This window comes from Pinus tabuliformis, chromosome 2_1, assembly GCF_031772625.1.
Source record: "Pinus tabuliformis cultivar Carrire ecotype Pingquan chromosome 2_1, CPIR1, whole genome shotgun sequence".
NCBI lineage: Eukaryota > Viridiplantae > Streptophyta > Pinopsida > Pinales > Pinaceae > Pinus > Pinus tabuliformis.
Window position 1 is genome coordinate 971,684,620 of NC_142299.1, and position 21,054 is coordinate 971,705,673.

The 21,054-nt window shown below is 32.4% G+C and overlaps 1 protein-coding gene across 1 annotated transcript; it reads left to right on the forward strand.

Annotated features, from left to right (window-relative positions):
- Nucleotides 1-12,062: 12,062 nt before the first annotated feature.
- On the forward strand, nt 12,063-12,993 carry LOC149203864 (GDSL esterase/lipase At2g42990-like). The gene is made up of 4 exons (XM_089402012.1): nt 12,063-12,078; nt 12,366-12,496; nt 12,616-12,849; nt 12,988-12,993. Exons 1-4 carry the CDS (start codon nt 12,063-12,065, stop codon nt 12,991-12,993), a joined length of 387 nt encoding a protein of 128 aa, XP_089258138.1.
- Nucleotides 12,994-21,054: the final 8,061 nt, after the last annotated feature.

Genomic DNA, 21,054 nt, shown 5'->3' on the forward strand with positions numbered 1-21,054 from the left:
AATTCTCTTTCACTTCTGAATCCCTATGCTTCTCTTTCTGATTAACAAATTGAAGTTATAGCTGTTGTTTTACATGATTGAAGGAGCGTTGTGTTTTTTTATTTATCTCATATCTAGTTCTTATTTGTGGCAATCTCCATTCCAGTTATGCAGATTATGAACAATGGAAAAGAGGGGTCGCGCCCTCCATTTCCGTCCACTTCTTTTCATGATCATTCCAAGATGGAGCAAAAGGAATGTTTTTATAATTGCGAGATCCATTACCGTTTCGTCTCAAATGATCTTCAAAAATTCTCGATGTAAGAGAATACTTATCCTCATACTTGAGGAAGTGTATTGACTGACCACTAACCCAGGACCAACGAGATATGACAAAGATGAAATATGAGTGTTATATATAATGTGCTAAAAGGGAACTACCGAAGATGAAATGTAAGTGTTAAATATAATGCCCTAAAAGGAAACTACCGAAGATGAAATATAAGTGTTATATATAATATGCTAAAAGGGAACTACCGTTGTTAGATCGTTTTCATTATATATAATATATGTTTATCAAACTAGATTTGCAGTTTTCTATTTGATTGAAAAGCATTGAGCTACAACCTGGCTCCGAAATTAGAGTCTCCTCCTATAAGGTAGGTAAAAAGTATAATTAATTTGCCTAGGGAGAGATTTCTCAATCTTTTTGTGTTATATTTATGTGTTTATTTTGAAACTAATCCTTTATTGATCTGCTCACTTGAAATAATTTTTTGCTTGAAACAATGAGTCACGGGTTAATTAATTTATTTTTTATAACAATTACCTACTAACATAAATTTAGTAAGATAGAAGAATCAATTAACCTTGTTAAAATGTTTTTTAATATTAGAGTGTATTCTAAATATATATAAGAATGAAATATAAATAAAAAATAATAATAATATAATTCGATAAATAAATATTGGAGTATATGTTAAGAAAAAAGTGTTCAAGATATATGTCTTACAATAAAAATAAGAACGTAAAATTAGTAAATAAAATTAGTAAATGTGATTTGCAAGTTTTAAATGATAAATAAAAATAAAAATAAAAAAATTAAACTTAATATTAAAAATAAATAAACTCAAAAAAAAAAAAATCCTACATTATTATATTTATACTATTTTATTATATAATTATAGATATATATTTTATGGATTTAACCTAACCTAATTTATAGAACTAGATTATTAATATTGAAAATTTATAAACATAAAATTTGGTTCTTGATATTTAAAAAGTTAAAACATACCAGCTTTTTTTTTAACACTTTCATTGAAATTTATATTCAAATTTATACTATTGAGTATACTTACTCAGTGGCCACCATTACATCATTGAACAATATGCTATAGTTATCTATAAAAAAAGTAAAATTAGTAATTGTGATTTGCAAATTTTAAATGATAAATAAAAAAAATTAAACTTATATATTAAAAAAAATAAACTCAAAAAAAAACGAAAAAATAAATCTCACAACATTATATTTATACTATTTTATTATATAGATATATATTTTATGGATTTAACCTAACCTAACCTACAAAACTAGATTATTAATATTAAAAATTTATAAACATAAAATTTGGTTGTTGATATTTAGAAAATTAAAACATATAAACTTGTTTTTTTTAAACATTTTCATTGAAATTCATATTCAAATTTATACTATACAGTATACTTACCTAGTGCCATACCTAGTGCCCACCATTACATCATTGAACTATAGTTACTGCCCACCATTACATCATTGAACTATACACACCATTACATCATTGAACTAAACTATAGTTACTGCCCACCATTACATCATTGAACTATAGTTACATCATTGCAAGTCTTTACACCTTAGTAAGCAATTAATTTTTCCACTACATATATTGAGCTTCGTAGGGGAGACTATGGGGAGTTTTAAAAGTTTTTAGAAAATTCCTTCAAGAAAGTCATAAGGGAACTCATAGTTTTCATGGAAATATCATGGATTTGATATTCATATAGACTAGTCACTTGCAAAATAAGAGTTACACAACGAAAGAAATGAATATCACATTACAACGATGCAAGTGAATACAAAACATAGTAAATAGAAAAATTCTCCATTATATTTTATTAAATCAAGTTGTATCTCTCTTGAGCCTTATACATTCACAAAGAGAATTCTTACACACTTTGGTTCCCTCCTACTCACTATCATAAACAATAAAAAAAGAAATTATATTGAGACCAATATCCACATGGTTTCATTCTTGGATCCTTCATATATGTCCAATTGTTGTAGAAAACATTTCTTGTATATAAGAGGATCTATTCTTTGATCTAATGAGATCAGAGACAAATAGGATGATAGATCACTACACAAAATCCCTCTAGATCTATTATAATCAATATAATTCCTTGCTATGAGAAGAGGAGTCATGGAACATACCATTTTCTTGAAATTTGTTCTCATGTGATTTGATCAATGTAGCTCTAGAGATAAAACAGCTGAGATCCATCTAGATCCACCAAAGTGTCGAGAGGGATCCAACCTCCTTTAACTTTAAAAGAGGTTTGCATCTCAAGAGATTTGATCCGTCTTGGTGCTTGGTAGACCTAAAGGTAAGATGAATATAACTTCATTTTATTATTAATTATAATTATCATTTTAATTAATTATAATTATTAATTACGTCATAAGTCATTCCCCTCTGAAAAGAACTTCCCTAGTTGCCACTTTGCATTTATCTAGACTGTCGGACCGAGTGTTAGATGATTGGAGAATAGTGTACCGTCATATTCATACTCTTTGAACTGAATGACGTTCGATAACCTCTCAACCCACTAGTGTTAACCAAATTGGTGGTCTTTCGCTGCTGTATAGGGAGGTGTAACCCTAGCTTGGTGGTCTCCACCGTTTTTCTTCTCCACACAGTGGGCAAAGAACTTAGGCACAAGAGCTTTGCCGCAAAAGATGATACTAAAGTTGAGGACTGAAGTTGGTATTTCCCCATTTTAGATTAAGCTTTGGCTTTTGATAGCCAAGCTAAAAAGAGCATTGAAATAGTATTTTTCCAAGATGAAAAATCAAATGCAATAGTGGTTGAGCGAGACGAGAGGTGGACAGGAAGTGATATTGATAGGTTTCCTTCCACAAGGACAAGATTTAATTATGGATTGTTATTTTTGTGGCTTGAGCCGAAGACACCGTGATCGCTCTTACCGTATGTGATCCTTCCTCATCTCTTCTAAGTCGTTAACATTTAAAATTTCATCCCTTTTGTGCTTATCGCTTCAAATCTTGATTTTAGCTTAAAATTCATCCATGGTTCTTAGCTAAGACCTATCAAATCATCAAGGAAATTAATCATGTAATCTTACCATAATAGAAATCAAATTCTATTACTTTTACAAGGTGCCCTAAAGATTTGTTGCAAACACTAGTCATAATAGGGCTTGCATAGTGTCTATTGCGGACGCTCATTGTTCTAACAATGTTGGTATTCTAGCCTTTTGAATTCTTATTATACATCATAGATGTCTTTCAAGTGAAATAGAATAAATCTCAGAAGACACTACCTACTGGCAGACATTCGTTTTGAAGTAATAATGTCACTGTTATGAAATATCTTCTTAAAGTTGCCCCAGAATTTTGTGTGATGCGTACATTTTGCAATAAACAGTTGGGAAATCCCGGGAAGATGAGACAACTTGGGTAGAAAGATGAGTGTTTGGAAACAAAATATATAAATTTAAAACGCAGTTAGGAGAGCTCAAGAAACTATGTTATCACAAACAGGTTAGTACCCATACTATAAAAGGAGACTGAAATTAAATGCAAGGTGCACACCGAATATTAAATGATATTATCATGTTTAGATTATCTTCTGTATTTTTGCGTTTTTTGAATAGATTCAAATGGACATCAAGTTTACCGGGGTTAAAAATCCCAAAAAAGTGGCCCAAAATCTAGTGATAAGGAGAGGGAAGCAATGCAGGTAATTTCCACCTACAACTTGATTCCATACTTTTACAAGTTCTTAACATAAATGGGAATTTTTTATTAAATGGCAGTTCATAAATCAACATCTCTTTCTACCTTTTGTAGAGCTTCTTTACCATTCATTGACCTGTTATTATAGTTAGAAGGTTATTTGTCAAATTTCATATCATAGCTATTTTATTCTTGTCATAACTTAATGCTTATTTCCCATTTCATATCTATGATATCTTTGTCTTATTGCCACCTTATTAAATGTAATGGTTTTTTCTTCAATGAAAATGGGCACAAAGGTTCTTTAGCCAAAATTTACGTTTCTTTCACACGCCACGCCCTTATTATTTGAGTATCCTCGTCCTACAACACCTCCAAAAATAAATTCTACAGTAAAACTGCCAACTGTTGTTTTGAATCTATTAGCAAAGGCTAAAGTGAGAACAAAGAAAAACAAATCAGAAAATTGCTAGGATGAGGGAAACATTTTTGGTGAAGAAGGACCCATGAAAGACCCAAAATCTAGTGATGCGCATGGGGTAAGTTCCACCTACAACTTGATTCCGTACTTTTACAAGTTCTTAATGTAAATGGGATATTTTTATTAAATGGAAGTTCATAAGTCAACATCTCTCTCTAGATTTTGTAGGGCTCCTTTTCCGTTCATTGAACTGTTATTATAGTTAGAAGTTTATTTGTCAAATTTAATATCATAGCTATTTTAGTCTTGTCGCCGCTTATTGGTTATTTCTTATTTCATGTCTATCATATCTTTGTCTTATTGTCACCTTATTATATGTAATGGTTTTTTCTTCAGTGAAAATGGGCACAAAGGTTCTGTACAGAATATTATAGTTAAGATCTAGGAATGGAGTGTATCACACCATTGTTGTTTATGGTCATGGTTGAATTCGGAAAATCAGGGTCAATTTAACATTGTTATTTGAAGTTTATTTCTCCTTCATTTTATGATCTTGGGCTTCTTCTCAATTTTTCCATTTACATAACCCACTCTTCCTCTATGCTTATTCAGGTTAATTTAATTTTTGGAAGTGGATATTGCATCTGAAAGGAAATCTAAAGCCGAGCCATTTTGTGAAATTATCTCAAATGTGCCTTCAACATTATTATTTGTGTCCTCATAGGGTGATCAAAAGCCTATTTTCCAGGCCTTTATATTGTTCTTTTTCGTGGTAATAAATGTTGATTAAATGATCTTGAACATTGTAAATATATCATTTTGAAACATTATAATGTTGTGCAGAGATTGCATTGATTTTACAAGACACTTCAAGATACTAGTTCATTTTCTATTGCCTTGCCTTATGGCGTTTTCTTTGCAACATCGGGTGCAAATGCTAGTTATTCCAAAACAAATGTAATCTGGATTCAAAACTTAATGTGTGAACTTACATTGCTCCTTGAAGAGCCGACTACATTATATTGTGATGATCAAAGTGCAATGTAAACAGACCCTATCTCTTATAGAAAAATGAAGATGGTTGAACTTTTATAATAAAAAACTAGTTTCTATTTATTATTGGCCAAATAATCAAATAATTGATATATTTTTAAAACCATTAATAAAAAAAGATTGTAAAACTTCATGCTATGGTTGGAATTTAAGAAATTGTAATTATAAAAAATATGCAAACATAATTCTACTTACAAAATTTCTATAACTCCAATATAGAATAAGTCATCTTATAATTGAAAGAATAAAAACAACCCTAACAAGTTTTTGTTATGTTATTCAATTATAATTAAATAATATAAAATGTTTAAACCTTAAATATATCAAATATTAAAAATATAATATACCTCAAATATAATATTCCACCTAGAAAATATAATATACCTCAGTGTATAAATATTTCCTTAAAGTTTTTAACTTGATATCTTTAAATGCTCAATAAATTTAAACTATAATAAAATTGGACTTTAAAACATTAATATAGTAATATACTTATTATGATGAAAAAGGAAAAAAAAATACACCTCAAATTTTATAACATTAAAACACATGAAATCACAAGGCAACATTGTAAGCCGAAAATAAAATTTATTAAGGCATGAAAAAGCAATGAAAATGTCCATCTGATCTAATACGAGATGAACTCAAAATAAACTTGATAATGATCTAATACGAGATGAACTCAAAATAAACTTGATAATCACATGTCACCTTTAGTCTCTTTTTCAAAATTGCAAAACTTATTTTATAATTTTCTTTATTTATTGGTGATTATCCGAAAAAAAACAAAAACAATTTGTTTTTTTGTCCCGTTGAAATCGAACCTAACATAAACTTACTTATCAAAAAAACCTTTAAAAATCAAAACAAAATGCCTATACACTATATCTCAATTTACCCACATATAAAAAAATATGCACAGAATATCTCCTTTTCCTCTGCAAAGCAAAATACGAGAGTGAGAGGGCCTGGAGTATGCCCTAAAACTGCTTCTGCTTGGCTAAGAGCTCGTCTTCCTCGGACGTAAGGAAACAGGTTAACGGCCCAAGACCCAGAGGCATCTGGCAGGAGTGAAAGCCTGCGCCCTTACGGACCACCAGCGGGTTATTTCAGGTGGCGTGGTTTTCCTTGATAACAGTGATGTGTCAACTGACATTCGCGGATAGCAGCCAGAGATGGCTGTCCTCACTGTTGGTTTGACACACTGAGTTTGATAGGTTTTTCCACCTTTTGAAAAAAAAAAAAAATACGAGAGTGAGACCTCGGGACAACTCTCCGCTAAACAGATGATTTAATGACACATATAAGTCTGGTGGATGTGGTCCAATAATTCAGTGGGTAGATTTAATCTTATGACCCAATCCATGAGAGCTTGCTCCACACACAATCTCTTTCGGTCAGTTGGAAAAAAAATTAACAAAATATAAAACGTGGCCTCCATTTAAGATATTTTTTTGCTAACCCTTAAGCGTGATCCAAGCGTTTATACTTTCCGCGTATCACTATCGAAAACCAAACTTCTTGCAATTACTCCCACGCGTCTCAGTGGAACCAGTGTTCTTTGGTCCATCTCACAACGCGGATCTTAACACAATATAGAAAGTGGCCCCCTTCATTCAACATATTTTGGTAAAATTTTAAGGGTGATCAAACCGTGGCTACTTTCCGCCTGCCACTACATAAAAAGAAGCCTGTTTTTTCAAACTGTGCCTACTCTCCGACTCCCATTATTATCTAAAAAGAATCCTTTATTTCAATTATTCATACCTCTCCGTGGAACCACTCTGTTCGTTCGTACCCTGCGCCCACGCTGAACACAACTATTTCCAGCTCAACGAAGTCCCCCATGCATTTGGCCGACGCTCTGTCGAAAGTTACTCCCATTCTTTTGGACTATTGCTTTAATTTGAGATCCCACACATTTTGATCCACATCACATTTAGTTGGTCCCACTTTTTCCGGCCCTTCCAACTGACAAGTAATGGCCAATCTGATTATCGAGTCTGGCGGCTTCCGCCAATGATGAAAGCGGTTTCTTTTTATCAATGTTTCGACTCTCTTGTAAATTGAAATTTGATAATGTTTTTTGGTTAATTTGTGGGTTTTTTAGACTACACTATTTGTAATTGATGTACATTCTATTTTAGGGTCTTTTCTTTTCATGGTTTGCTTTGTTGGAAAGACAAAGGAGACAAAACATGAATTCACACATAAAACACTAGCTGCTGCTTTTTTATTGATCACACAAAATTTGATTCTTACAATGAACCCAATAAAGAGTTTAACATTTTCCAACTAGCGACTTCCCTAAAATATCTTGATATGCAACCACACACTAAAAGTCATGTATCACTTAACTCGACTTCACTGAACACTCAACACTCAGTTAACTGACTCTCTAAGTTTAGCCAACTCCTCATGTGAGAGTAATTACAATTGCTAACACTCCCCCTTAATTATGACCGTATGACTCAACATAACTTAACTTGACTCGATTATCACTCAAACATCTATGTTGGTCTATGTCCTTACAATGGCTCAAGAATTTTACTATTTTGCATTTTCTCTCTCTTCTTCCAAGATCTATATCCTTGAAATTGCTTCATTCTTTTTTGAACTTTCTTGTTGTAGACTTTATTCACTTGTTGCTGCTGCAATTTTTCTTTGACTTTTCTTGATTTTGTGCTGAAACACAATTTGATCTTGTCTACTACATTTTCCTCTTCAAATATTCGTTCAACCATGTACTGCTGCCACAATATTGCATCTTCAAAATGTCTTCTTTGCTTTGCTTTTTGTGCTTCATATTCGTGACTTTCCTTCTGCGATATTTCTAGATAGCAAAATATTATCTTTTCTTGACTCCATTGTTGAAAAATGGTTTCAATGCATTCATCTCTGTCTTCAAAAACATCTATATCATTATTTTCACTTTCATCATGAGGTACTTCTGCTTTTTTCTTGTAATCTGCATCAAATTTATTAAGAACCTTATTTTCAACTTTTTCACCCATGCTATTTTGAACCCCTGCATATTCAAAAACAATGTTAAAAACATCTTTAATATAATTCTCTTCAGTGAGAGCTTCCTTCTCTACATCTACCTTCTTTTCAACTAAATGGAGGTTGTCAACCACTGTTATGGTATTAGTGTATATTCTCATTAAAAACTTTTCAATCACTTTATCTTGTTTTTTATCATCCACTGCTGTTAGATGACATACTACTTCATGAGCAGTTCCAACTGCTTCATATCTTGTTGTTACAATGGCAACTTCAACTTTCAATGTTTCATCAAACATTGCGCTTACTATATTGCCACAATCAATTTATGTTTCAAAAAAGAAACCACACATATCATCAACATAATGTTCATCCACACTATGGTGGGATATCTGAGCATCCATGTGCTTATTGTCAATTTCATTGAAAAATTCAACTTCACCAAATCCATCTGTTGCAGTTGGATTCACCAATTCACATATAACTTTGCAGTGATCATCCACGTGTCTTATCACAGTGGGATTCACCATCATTTATATCATCCACATTACAGTGGAGTCCTTGAGCATTTATTTTCTCTTACTCTGTTCTATACACAAAGGCTTCAACTTCTCTCTCTGCAATTTTTGCTACATCTTCTTCATCCATATGCATACTTGCATAATGGGTTTCAATTTTATGGTGTTGACAACCATCATTCAATTTTGAGTGGGCTTCTCCAAGCTCTGTTTTTCTCTCAAAGTCTTGCTCATATACTCTTATATTTGTGGCTGATTTCTTTGCTTGTGACATAACCTGTCGTTTCATGTCGCTCTCCTTTGTGCCAAACTCTGCTTCCAAGATCTTCCATGCTTCTTTCGAATTTGCTACCTTGCACAAACACTTCTCATCCAATGTCTTTTTTATAAAATTCAATGCTAAAGCATCACATACTTCATCATATGAGTTATTAGACTCATACTCAATTAACTCTTTAGCTCTAAGAAAAGTTAACATCTTGATAACCCAATGATCAAAATATTTACCTGTAAACATAGGAGGTGGTAGCAGATCAAAGCTACACTAATCACCCTCGATTTCTTCTTTGTCTTTTGTTAGACTTCTCAATTCCTCGGTTGCGGCCTGAACCTCTCTAACCATGGCAACAATCTTTGCCTCTCTTTTCGATTCATTTTCTTAATTTTCTTTAGTCGCGCTTTGCGACCCATGACTGGTGTCATTCATTTTCTTATAGTTGTTTCACTGATTGCATGAGGCTATCTTCCATATCGCCCTCGGAAAAAATATGATTTTCAATATGTGCCCCCGTAAGACACAATTTTCACCCAAAAACATGTCATGCTTGACAAAACACCAAAAAATTTGCGAATGGACGAACTTTTACAAAGCTCTAAATTATGTTGCTAAAAACCCTGTTTTAAAAAACCTTAAAATTTCACCTTTAACCGCACGTTTGGTTTTCTTTTTAAGAAAAACTTACCTTTATAAAATTTCCAAAACCTTTATAAAAAAATACATTTTAATAAAAATAAAATTTCAAAACCCTTCACGTTGAACCTCTCACATGAACCTTCGTCATAAAGCTTTGGAATAAAATTTTTCACAGTGGTTGAACTTTCACTGACTTCCATGAACCAAATTTTTTGTTATGATCTTTAAACTAAGCCCCAAAGCTGTGACTTCTCAAACTTAAAAATATTGGAATAATTTTCACACCCTTTAAACGTCCAACCTTCCTTAGCGTGCAAGACTACGACCCATCAAACAAAAACCTTTTGAATTTTTTAAAAACCTTTTGAACTTGCCTCAGGGGTTGGTTTTTGGCCTTTTGTTGTATGAGCGGCCGTGATTGCGTGAGGCCCTTTGTTAACACTTCAAACCCACGGAGGCATACGGCAAATCAGACCGCGTGATATGCGCTGCGCGCCTCGCACCAACGTGGTTTTTTTTACTAATGAAGTGTGTAATTTGAATGGTTTTTAACTATTCAACAAATCTGCAATGTGATTTAAAAAAAAATAGTTAGTTTTATTGTCTTGGCCATAGTTACCAAGTTCGAATTTAAATTCGAGACGATAAAAATTCGAATGAAAAAATTTCAATTTGAAAAAAATTCGATAATACACCTTTTAAACATTTTTTAAATAATATATTTTTAAAATATTTTTAGCTATCTTCTTTCTCATTTATTTTGAATTTTATATAATTTATCACTGTATATAATAAAAAATCCTCAGAATCAAATCCACTCAAAAAGAATTTACACTCACCTCTTCCCTCCAAACTATATACTCTTTTCAAAAACCTATGTTGTTTTCTTGATTTCAAAAATTTATTTATGTAAAATATTTCTTTATTTAGAAAATTAATATTCAAATTTATTTTATAGAGAAATCAATCTCTTGTTAAAAAAAAAAAAAGAAATTTTCTAGTTTAGGTACTTCCGTTTCTTTCTGTGCATTCCCCCCAAACCATATACTCTTTTAAAAAACCTATATCCTTTTTTGATTTCAAAAATTTATTAATGCAAAATCCTTTTCTATTTAGAAAATAATATTCAAATTTATTTTATCGAAAAATCAACCTCTTGTCTTTGAAAAAAGAAATTTTCTAATTTAAATACTTCCATTTCCTTCTCTATGAGTGGGAAAAATCTAACCAAAAAATATCTTTCTGTGCATTTCCCTCCAAACCATATACTCTTTTCAAAAACCTATATTCTTTCTTTGATTTCAAAGATTTATTAATGTAAAGTCCTTCTCTATTTAGAAAGTTAATATTCAAATTTATTTTATAAAAAATCAACTTCTTGTTTTTGAAAAAAGAAATTTTCTAATTTAAATACTTCCATTTCCTTCTCTGTGAGTGGAAAAAATCTAACCAGAAAATAACTATAATTTTCTAATTTAAATACTTCCATTCATTTTCTGTGAGTGGGAAAAATCTAACAGGAAAATAATATTTAATATTAAATCTTTTGTCTTTCTCTGTTGCATGTTGCATGCCATACCGCAACAATTTTTGTTTTTCTCTACTGCGTACCAAACTGCAACAATTTTTTTTTTCTCTGCAGCATGCCATACCGCAGCAATCTGTTTGTTCTTTGGCGAATAAACCATCTACGACCATTAACTATGCTAGGTAATGAGCCATACATGCGCCCAAATCTTTAAGCACCTACACTACAAACCAGATCGCCCAAATCTTTAAGCACCTACACTACAAACCAGATCGAATTTTATCGAACTATTCAGTATTCGAATGGTGCAGGGAATTTTCGTATTTTTAACCGTGACTCGGCGGTATTTGGTAACTATGGTCTTGGCCCTATTTTGACTACACCACGGATCTTGTGATGCTTCTTTCACTCTGATATTAATTTGTTGGAAAGGCAGATGAGGCAAAACATGAATTCACACATAAACGACGGATCTTGTGATTCTTCCTTCGCTCTAATACCAATTTGATGGAAAAGCAGAAGAGACAAAACATGAATTCACACATAAAACAGGAGGTGCTGTTGTTCTATTGATTACACAAAACATGATTCTTGTTGTTGTTCTATTGATTACACAAAACTTGATTCTTACAATGAACCTGGTGAAAGGTATTTAACCTTTTTCAACTAGCTACTTTCCAAAAATATCTTAACATACAACCACACACTAAAAATCATGTATCAGTTAACTCTACTTCACTCAACACTCAATTTGTCTTTCTAAATTTAACCAACTCTTAAAGAACTCGTACTACAAAAATAATTAAATTTTTAACATGCTTGACTTCCTCTGCGAAAAGCCACGAACAACAACGGATTTTATTTTATTGGTAAGCTCATGAATACCCATATGTATTATATATGAATAGTGAGTTTTCACTCTAAATATATTACAGCTGCAGCATTAGGGTTGAAAGAGACATTACCGGCATATTTAGACCCTAACCTAACTTTCCAAGACATTATAACGGGTGTAAGCTTTGCTTCAGGAGGATCTGGGTACGACAATCTCACGGCCGAGATCGCTGTATGTTCTAATTATCACCTTCATCATCTTTTTTCGCTAACTTGAATCCCAATAAGTTGAACATCAGCCCTGGTACTGGTACTTGATCCTGAACAATATAATTAAAGAATGTTTTGCAGTCTGGATTGCCTTTATGGAAGCAAATGCAGCACTTCAAGGATTACCGGAGGAGATTGGCAGATGTTGTTGGAGAAAAGAACGCATCAGACATTACAAGAAATGCTCTGTTCATATGTAGCATGGGAACTAACGACCTTGTCGTCACCTTCTTTACGCTGCAAATTCGAAGGGCACAGATGAACATTGAGCAGTATCATGACTTTCTTCTTAAAGAAGCCAACAATTTCATTCAAGTAGGTGTTATTTTTCATGTATTTTTTTTTATTCTTTGAGGTGTTTGAACTAGCTCGTTTTCTTTTGATTTTGAAAGATTTAAAAAAAAAAAAATTCAGGTAAGCTTGAACTAGCTCGTTTTCTTTTGATTTTGAAAGATTTAAAAAAAAAAAAAATATTCGGGTAAATGCTATTTTTAATGTATATATATATATATATATGTTTTTGTTTTTTTGGTTGAGTGTTTGAACTAGCCCTTATTTGAAAAAATTTCAAAATAAAAAATCTAGTTAAATTTAACTAGACTAAACCACAGTTACGAAATTCCGCCATAGCCAAAAAAAAATCGAAAATTCGTGAATATGATTCGTAATTCGTTAAGTTGTTTAATATGGTATGCATTTTTATATTATGAAGTTTTATATTTAAATTTAATATAGTATGGATTTTTTTTATTAATAAAAAGATTTATATTAAAAAATAAAAATGAATAGTTTTTCAATTAAAAGATTGAGGCAAAAATATATTAAAAAAATAGTATTTAAAAATAGTAAATGTGGTATTTTAATATTGTTAAAAAAAAAGGATAACAGTTAAAAAATAATATTAAATTTCAGATAATAAAAAAAGTAATAAATTTCAGATAGTAATATTGTGAAGGAAGAGTAAGTTTTATATTTGAAAAGCTGTAAAAAATTTAAAACATATTCTTTTTACTATTTATAGTTTTTTTAAGACGTTAGTGATTATAATGTTAAAATGAAGAATATTGCTATGGAATTTTATTTGGGGAATTCATTTTCCTGGTTTATCACAAAGATTAATCTATACACATTTATTCCTGAATTAATATGAACACCAGAAATAAACTTCATGATATGTAAATACTAATGAATGCTTATTATTATATTTAATATCTCATTCTTTGCATTTGATTACAATGTCGAGTTATTTTTATCTTATTTATTAAATTTTACTTACAAATTTCGAATTTACAATATAAATAAATTGTATGCATTTCTTCTCTTATTATTTTTTAGATCATCTTAAATAGACAAAAAAAAAAAAAAAAAAAAAAAAAGTAATATTGGACGTAAGAAAACAAAAATTGTGAAGGAAATATTTAATGATTTTTTTTTTTTATAGTTTTGAATATAATTTTAGTTCATTTCAATTTTTTTTTTTTTTTAATTTTGAAAAAAAGTTAATATTTTTAAGATATGTAGTTTTTAATTTTTTCTCTATTAAATTTTAGAGGGTCTAATTTTTTATATACCAAATTCAAATTCAGCAACTATGGACTAAACTATATTCCATTTTGTAATATTTCTTTGGGTTTTCTAAATAAAATAAAAATAAGTCTCTTATGATCCGCGGAATCATGTATAATAAAATGAGTAACCATGGACTAAACTATATTCCATTTTGAAATATTTCTTTGAGTTTTCTAAATAAAGTAAAAATAAGTCTCTTATGATCCGTGGAATCATGTACAGTAAAATGAGAACTAACTATAACTATCAATTTACCATGCACTTTAAAGAGTTTACTCAACACTCGTCCCAATCAAGTGACAGGAGATATACAGTGACGGCACCCGCAAATTATTGTTAGATGGGCTCTCTCCAACATGCGTCAAGAGAAGTGATTAAAATGACGAATTTTGATGGATTCTGTAACATGAGATATACAGAGAGGGTGTTTGCAAAGTTGCAAACTATTGTTCGTTGGACTCCCTCCCATGACCTGCCTGTAGTGAGAACTTTAAGTCTAAACCAATTCATAAACCAATTGGTTATTTTTATCTATAATTCTTGGTGTTATAACGTAAAAATATGATTTTTTTTGAAATTGTAAAATTTTGTTATTTATATTATATTTCTAATATATAAATCAATTTAATATTTTGAAAAAATTTAAATATTAAATATGTATAGATATAATAATTTAAAATTATCATTTCATTTAAATTAAATTTAAAAAAATATTAACAAAAATAAAGTTAAAAAACTACCCAAAAAACTTTACTTATGAGCTCTCACTTGTATGGAATTTCTTATCCTCAAAATGTGTTGTTTTTATGAACATTTTAGCTCTAAGTCCGTTAAACTCATATCAGAAATCAGAGAAAACTGAATTCCATTTCTTTGGTCCATAAATATTATTTATTATAAATTTTGAACATTTTAAAATAACCTAAATTATTGATTTAAAAAAAATAAAAATAAATTAAACACATAAAATGATTAAAACAATCCAAGTGCCCTTATCAAAGGCCACTCTGCCTCTCCAATACATCTACGAGATCGAAACATTAATTTCTATGCGCAAGTCTCTGCGCCACCAACGAGACATTGAAAGTTTTTAAGTGGAGCGTATTTGGTTTTTAATCATTATCTTTATGGTAGGGTTTAGGGTAGGGTTGGAGGTAGTGATCAAATTTGAAGTGCTGGTTTTAGTTTTAAAGAGAAGGAAATATATTTATATAATTTTACAATAATGAAAATTTAGTTTTAAAGAGAAAGGAAATATATTTATATGAAAATTTAAAAAAAAATTATATATTTTAATTGATAATAGTATATTATTTTTATATTTTATTTTTAATTAAATTTATTCTAACCATTGTTTTTAAATTATTTATCATGAATCTATATTAGATAATAAATGTGTTCTAAAAGAAACTAGGAGAGTTGGCGGAAGAATGGCTCCGAGGAAGAACCCTAGCTCTGCCGCCTTCTTGCCCTCGGCCGCCATTGGATCTCTGATCCTCCCTGCCGCGGATGGTCTCAAGATACGCATGCACAGGTCCAGGGTTCTCTCCCTCTCTGCAGACAAGCAAGAGGCTCTTTCTAAGACAGCCGGTGCAGCAAACAAGATTGCCCACGCTGATCTCTCTGCAGAAAGATATGGGGAAGCATGGCCTCAGCTACCTGCTTCCACAACGCGATTAAGGAGCCAACCCCCGATTGCAGACGCAGAAGCCAAGGGCGTCCATGCAGAACCCTTCACAGCTCCTCCTCGGATCTTGGCTGGCGGAATGGAAAAGCCTGAACCGTTTGACTGTAAGCCTCTTCTGCCCGAGAATCAAATCCAGGAAACGTTTTTCAACCTGCGTGCATGCTGCCTCTCTTCACAGATCTGCAGGGGAAGGAGGCATACGGAAAGGACTGCACCGTTTGATGGTAAGCCTCATACGCCCATGCGGCAAACCCAGAATACGGAAACAAAACAGTGCGCATGCTGCCTCTCTTCACAGATCTGCAGGGGAAAGAGGCAAACGGATACTTCTTCCCCATTTCAGATTCAAATCAGGCTCATTACTGGCAAAACCATGCTTCAATGGGTAAACCAGTCGGATCTAGTGCAGAATCTCAAGCACGCTCTGAGCATCAAACTTGGGATCCCCTCTGCTGCCCAACGGCTTCTACATAACGGTAAACAACTTGAGGATCCCTTTCCTATTTGTTTTTACGGCATTAAGACAGATGCATCCATCATTTTAACCCTTCGTTTGAGGGGAGGAGCTGCTGGAGAGTCATCCACAGCTAAAGCATTCTCATATAAAGATGCAGTCCATGCTAAGAAGCCTGAAAAGTCAGATCCACAAGTACAGGCTCCTCCCAAGCCTTTTCAGGTGGACAAATCGGAAGAGGTTCCCTCTGTTGAGATCTCTTACCCTGACCTGGCAGACGATACCCAACAATTTGCTGAAAGGGCCATCATCTGCAGATTCAATGGGCTCTGGCCACGCTCAAAGGATCTTCAGGACTGGATCAAGGACAACTGGACTCACCGCTGCAAGACTTTCTTTTGTGCAAAGGGATATTTCATAGTGTTGTTCGACAATCTCGAGAACTACGAAGAGGCCTTAGAGGAAGGACCTTGGTTCATGGGTTCGGCAGGCCTCTTCCTAACTCCATGGTTCCCAGACTTTGATCCAGCTTCTGCAGTTATCACTAAAGCCCCTGTCTGGATCAGACTTCCAAATCTCCCAATTTACCTGTGGCGCACAGAAGTATACAGGCAAATAGGCAACACTTTGGGCTGCTTCTTGATGGGAGATTTCGAGAGGGAACAGCAGGGTCTCTACACATATGCGAGAATTTGTGTGGAGCTAGATTTAAGCAAGGGATTGCCAGAGCAAATCAATCTCAAGATCAAAGACACTGTCTGGACTCAGTTTCTAGACTATGAAAACACTGCCTTCCGGTGCCGCCATTGTCATCTAACAGGGCACCTTCAGAACTCCTGTCCATCGCATACAGCAAGATCGAAGAAAGGAACCTTCGCAAAAACCAAGCCCAAGCGTTGGGCTCCCTGCCCTCCTCCGCCTTCTAGGAGCTCTAGCTCTCCAGATCCGGAGAATGGGATAAGCGATTCAGAACCGGACCAGGCACCTCAGCCGATGGATCCTCCCATGGAGAATATGGGATGCACACAGGACATGGTAATCTCCCAGAAACGTGCACATGAGACCTCCTCGGAATCAGAAAAGGAATTCCCGATGTTAGAGAATTCCAATCTACAAGTTGTCTTAGTTCATCCGCCCCAAAATGGCTGGACAAAAGTTAACAAAAAGAAAGGGAAAAAACAATGTGTTGTAGCTTCTACCCCTATGGGGTAAAAATCAGTTAGTCTGTCTGGGATTTCTAGTCATTTGCTGTAGCTATGAGTCAGTTTGTGATTTCATGTCTTCTGCTGTAGCTATGAATCCTTTCTCTGGGACCGAGGTTGATGTTTTCATCATTTCCGGTTTGTCGGTCTCTTGCTTCTCCTGATTGTACTATATTTGCCACTTAATAGAATTAGTCTTTATACAGAAAAAAAAATAAATGTGTTCTAAATAAATATGTTTGAAAGTATTTTGTATTTTTATTTATTATTTTTAATGTGTTTTTGAGACCTATGAGTCTATATTATGTAATAAATGTGTTCTAAATAAATATGTTTCAAAGTATTTTGTATTTTTATTTTTTATTTTTAATGTGTTTTTGAGACCTATTTGGTTTATAGGAGATTTTCTCACATAACCAGAATTAAACATCCAATTTAATCAAAGATTTGGTCGAGAACGTTGACTTTTTTTTTATCAAAGATGTGGATTTTGTATTTCAATGGCTTGCTTATGAAACCTTTTAGCTTCATTTTAATTTAATGAGAAATAAGATATCTAGAGAGAATTATAGCCATTTACTTCTCTATTTTTATTTCTAATGGGTTTAGCCTAGAGAGTCTAGGAGGAAGTGTTTTTCATCTTTTATAACTTTTATTGCGCATACCCAGCTTATGGTATCCATTAAATCCTTGCCTACCCCATGTGCTTGGTACTTCTAAAATCAATTCTCTATGATTTTTATGGATTTCGGCTATCAAGATTGGACTTGATTCTTAATATTTATTCCCTCTTCTATATATTTCAAATATGAACATTAGATTTCCTTTAGAACCATCAAATATTGAGCGCTATCTTGAAATTGATGTCAGATCTTGAGCACTATTATTATGAAATTGATTCCTTTTTATTTGAATTGGTATTGACCTGTAGCAAAATCCTCAAGGGATATGCCACATTGTTTTCAATAAGTTTGCAACTAAGGAGGTGTCGCAAAGACAATATTCAAAAGAAAGGGTACCTATAAATTAAACATGCATCCAAATAATGCTAGTGTAGAGTGAGGGGAAAGGCTATCACATCCACCAGGGAATGATGCCATCATGTTAGTCTTACTCGCATGAATTCACTAACATCTCCTCAAGGATGTAGTTCCTTTCCAAATCATGGGGTTCACAATATATTTTGGCCATGATAAAGGGCCAACAATGGCCAAGTTAGAAGTATCCTGAAGGTACATTGTGGATATCTGGATATAACAACAATTATTTAAAAAGAAAATAGACTTATTAACTTCATCAATGTATCAACTCGAAACATCTTAGGGGATGAGAATCCCGTTATGTAGATTTCACTGGTCTTTGTGCTTCAAATATGACTAAAACATTTTTCATAATAGTGAAATCATTATTTTTTCTTATCAGAGTGCTCTTGGAGAGACTCCTAATCAATGAGAAGAAGAACACAGTTTAGATTTCTTAATCATATTAGCTTATATTTTGATTTTAATCAGTTTAATCTAGAAATCCTTCTCTTATACTTGGTTGGATATAGGCACGAGTTAATAACTGAAATTAAAATGGATGCTCAACTCCTTGTAAGTTAAGTGAACTTCTTTGTTCTTATATTTGGCTATCCTACAAATTCAAAGTGAAAATAAATCACTTCTCCTTCAAGTTTCCTAAGAATCTTTTGTTTGGAACTTCATAGACAAATAGTGATAAGATAAGTGTACCTTTGAATGTGGTATCATTGCTAGGGAAATCACTGTGCACTGAATCCAAAAAATATGGATATTTGGAGGAAGGAAAATTCACTCAGAGCATGCGAGATATTCTTAGCAATTCAAGGGTTGTGAGAAATCATTATGAGAGCGATACCATTGTTTGTGATATTTAGTATGCATAATTGTCTATAGTAGAGATTAGTAAGATCTACCTTTATTCTTAATTTTTTATAGCTTGAAGAGTAAGGTAGGCATAGGGATGAGTCTAGTTAAGTACATTTTAGGCCAAGAATTATACAACATTCAGGTTTAGTGACTTGGCTGGTTATTTATAAATTTAAACTCTTCTCGAAGGTTGAGACTTCCAATGTGAGTTTCAAACCTGGGTAATTGTTCCTATAAAATGGGAAATAGAAGTCGATATTGGCATGTATGGAACCCAAATTACTCAAGTTGAACTTCAGACATTAGTAAAAATAGTTTTAACAAAAACAAATATCTTTCGTTTTGAAGCAACAAAGAAACAATTTAATGGAAAGTCTCTACTTAAATGTTTCACCATTTTGGAAAGACATTGTACATAGAGTTCTCCTTGTTCACTTCTATGCCAAATAACTGAAAGCAAGAGCACAACCAAGAGTTCAAAGAATGTATAATATAGCCACTACTATTGTTATCACCAAAAAATGATCACCTAGCCATTTCTAACTAGGTGGATTGAAATACACCATGTAGGATTAATTTTACCATAGTAAAATCACTTTCACCATGGGAAATAATTTAGTAAATCGTTTTTATTAAATTATTTCTAATTAAAATTTTAAAAACACCACAAGAATAATTGAATAAATCATTATTTATTTAATTTTCGCTAGGAATAATTATTAAATCGTTGTTTGATAATTATTCCTTGTCACATTTGACTAAATCACTTAGAAACATTTAAATAAATCGCTATTTATATATTATTCTTTAATTCTATTTTTTGAATAATTGTTAAATCACTATTTAATAACTATTTCTCTTTCACATTATTCTTAATCCTCGCGAAATAATTAATAATTCATTTTTTTGTTAATTATTTATAAATAAAGATATTTGACCATTTTGAAGATCTTTTCCGACTCCAAAAAAATGTAATAAAGCATTCCTAATGGTTAGATCTTGATTTGGTCAATATTACTTTATTATTTTCCATTTTTGATATCAACCCAATACTTTGTTATAAATAAGAGAGTTTTCCATTCATTCTTGACCATGATCATTATCATCATCACCATTATCGTCTTCTTACATCTGAGCTCCCACTTGAGTTCCACTACTTGTTTTGGGTTTTTCACATATTTAGAGATATAATCAATCACTAAAGCATCAAGGACATCAAAGCACTCGTCCCTTGGAGGGGGATTTGTAGACCCTTTTGTAGATCTCCTTCACCAAGTGTTATCAATAAAGATTATTATTCATTTAAAAATCTTTCCATATGGGGTTATTACATTGGATTTATATTATTGTTTGTTATTTTGGATCACATATATCTTTTTATTGTAGGTTTTTCTCATTTTATTATTGCAGATCTGAAGCGTAAAAAGCCACAAATTGTTGTTAGGGTGAGTTGTCACCACTAACACAAGTGAAGTGTTTTTCGTACACCTTCTAAAAGGTTCCATACTAAAAAAAGGTGACTCCACTGGTGTAGTAATTCAATTCTTGGGTGACTTTAATTTCAGTGAATTGCAGTGTTTTCTGTAGCTTTTTATAGCCTCTCAATTTCTATTTATAGCTTTCTTTTCCTTTTCTATCAAATTTTCAAATTTTGGTGGTTTTCTAGTTCTTTCTGCAGGTTATAGGTACCAACCGAGCACGAGACGACAAAATTTGTGT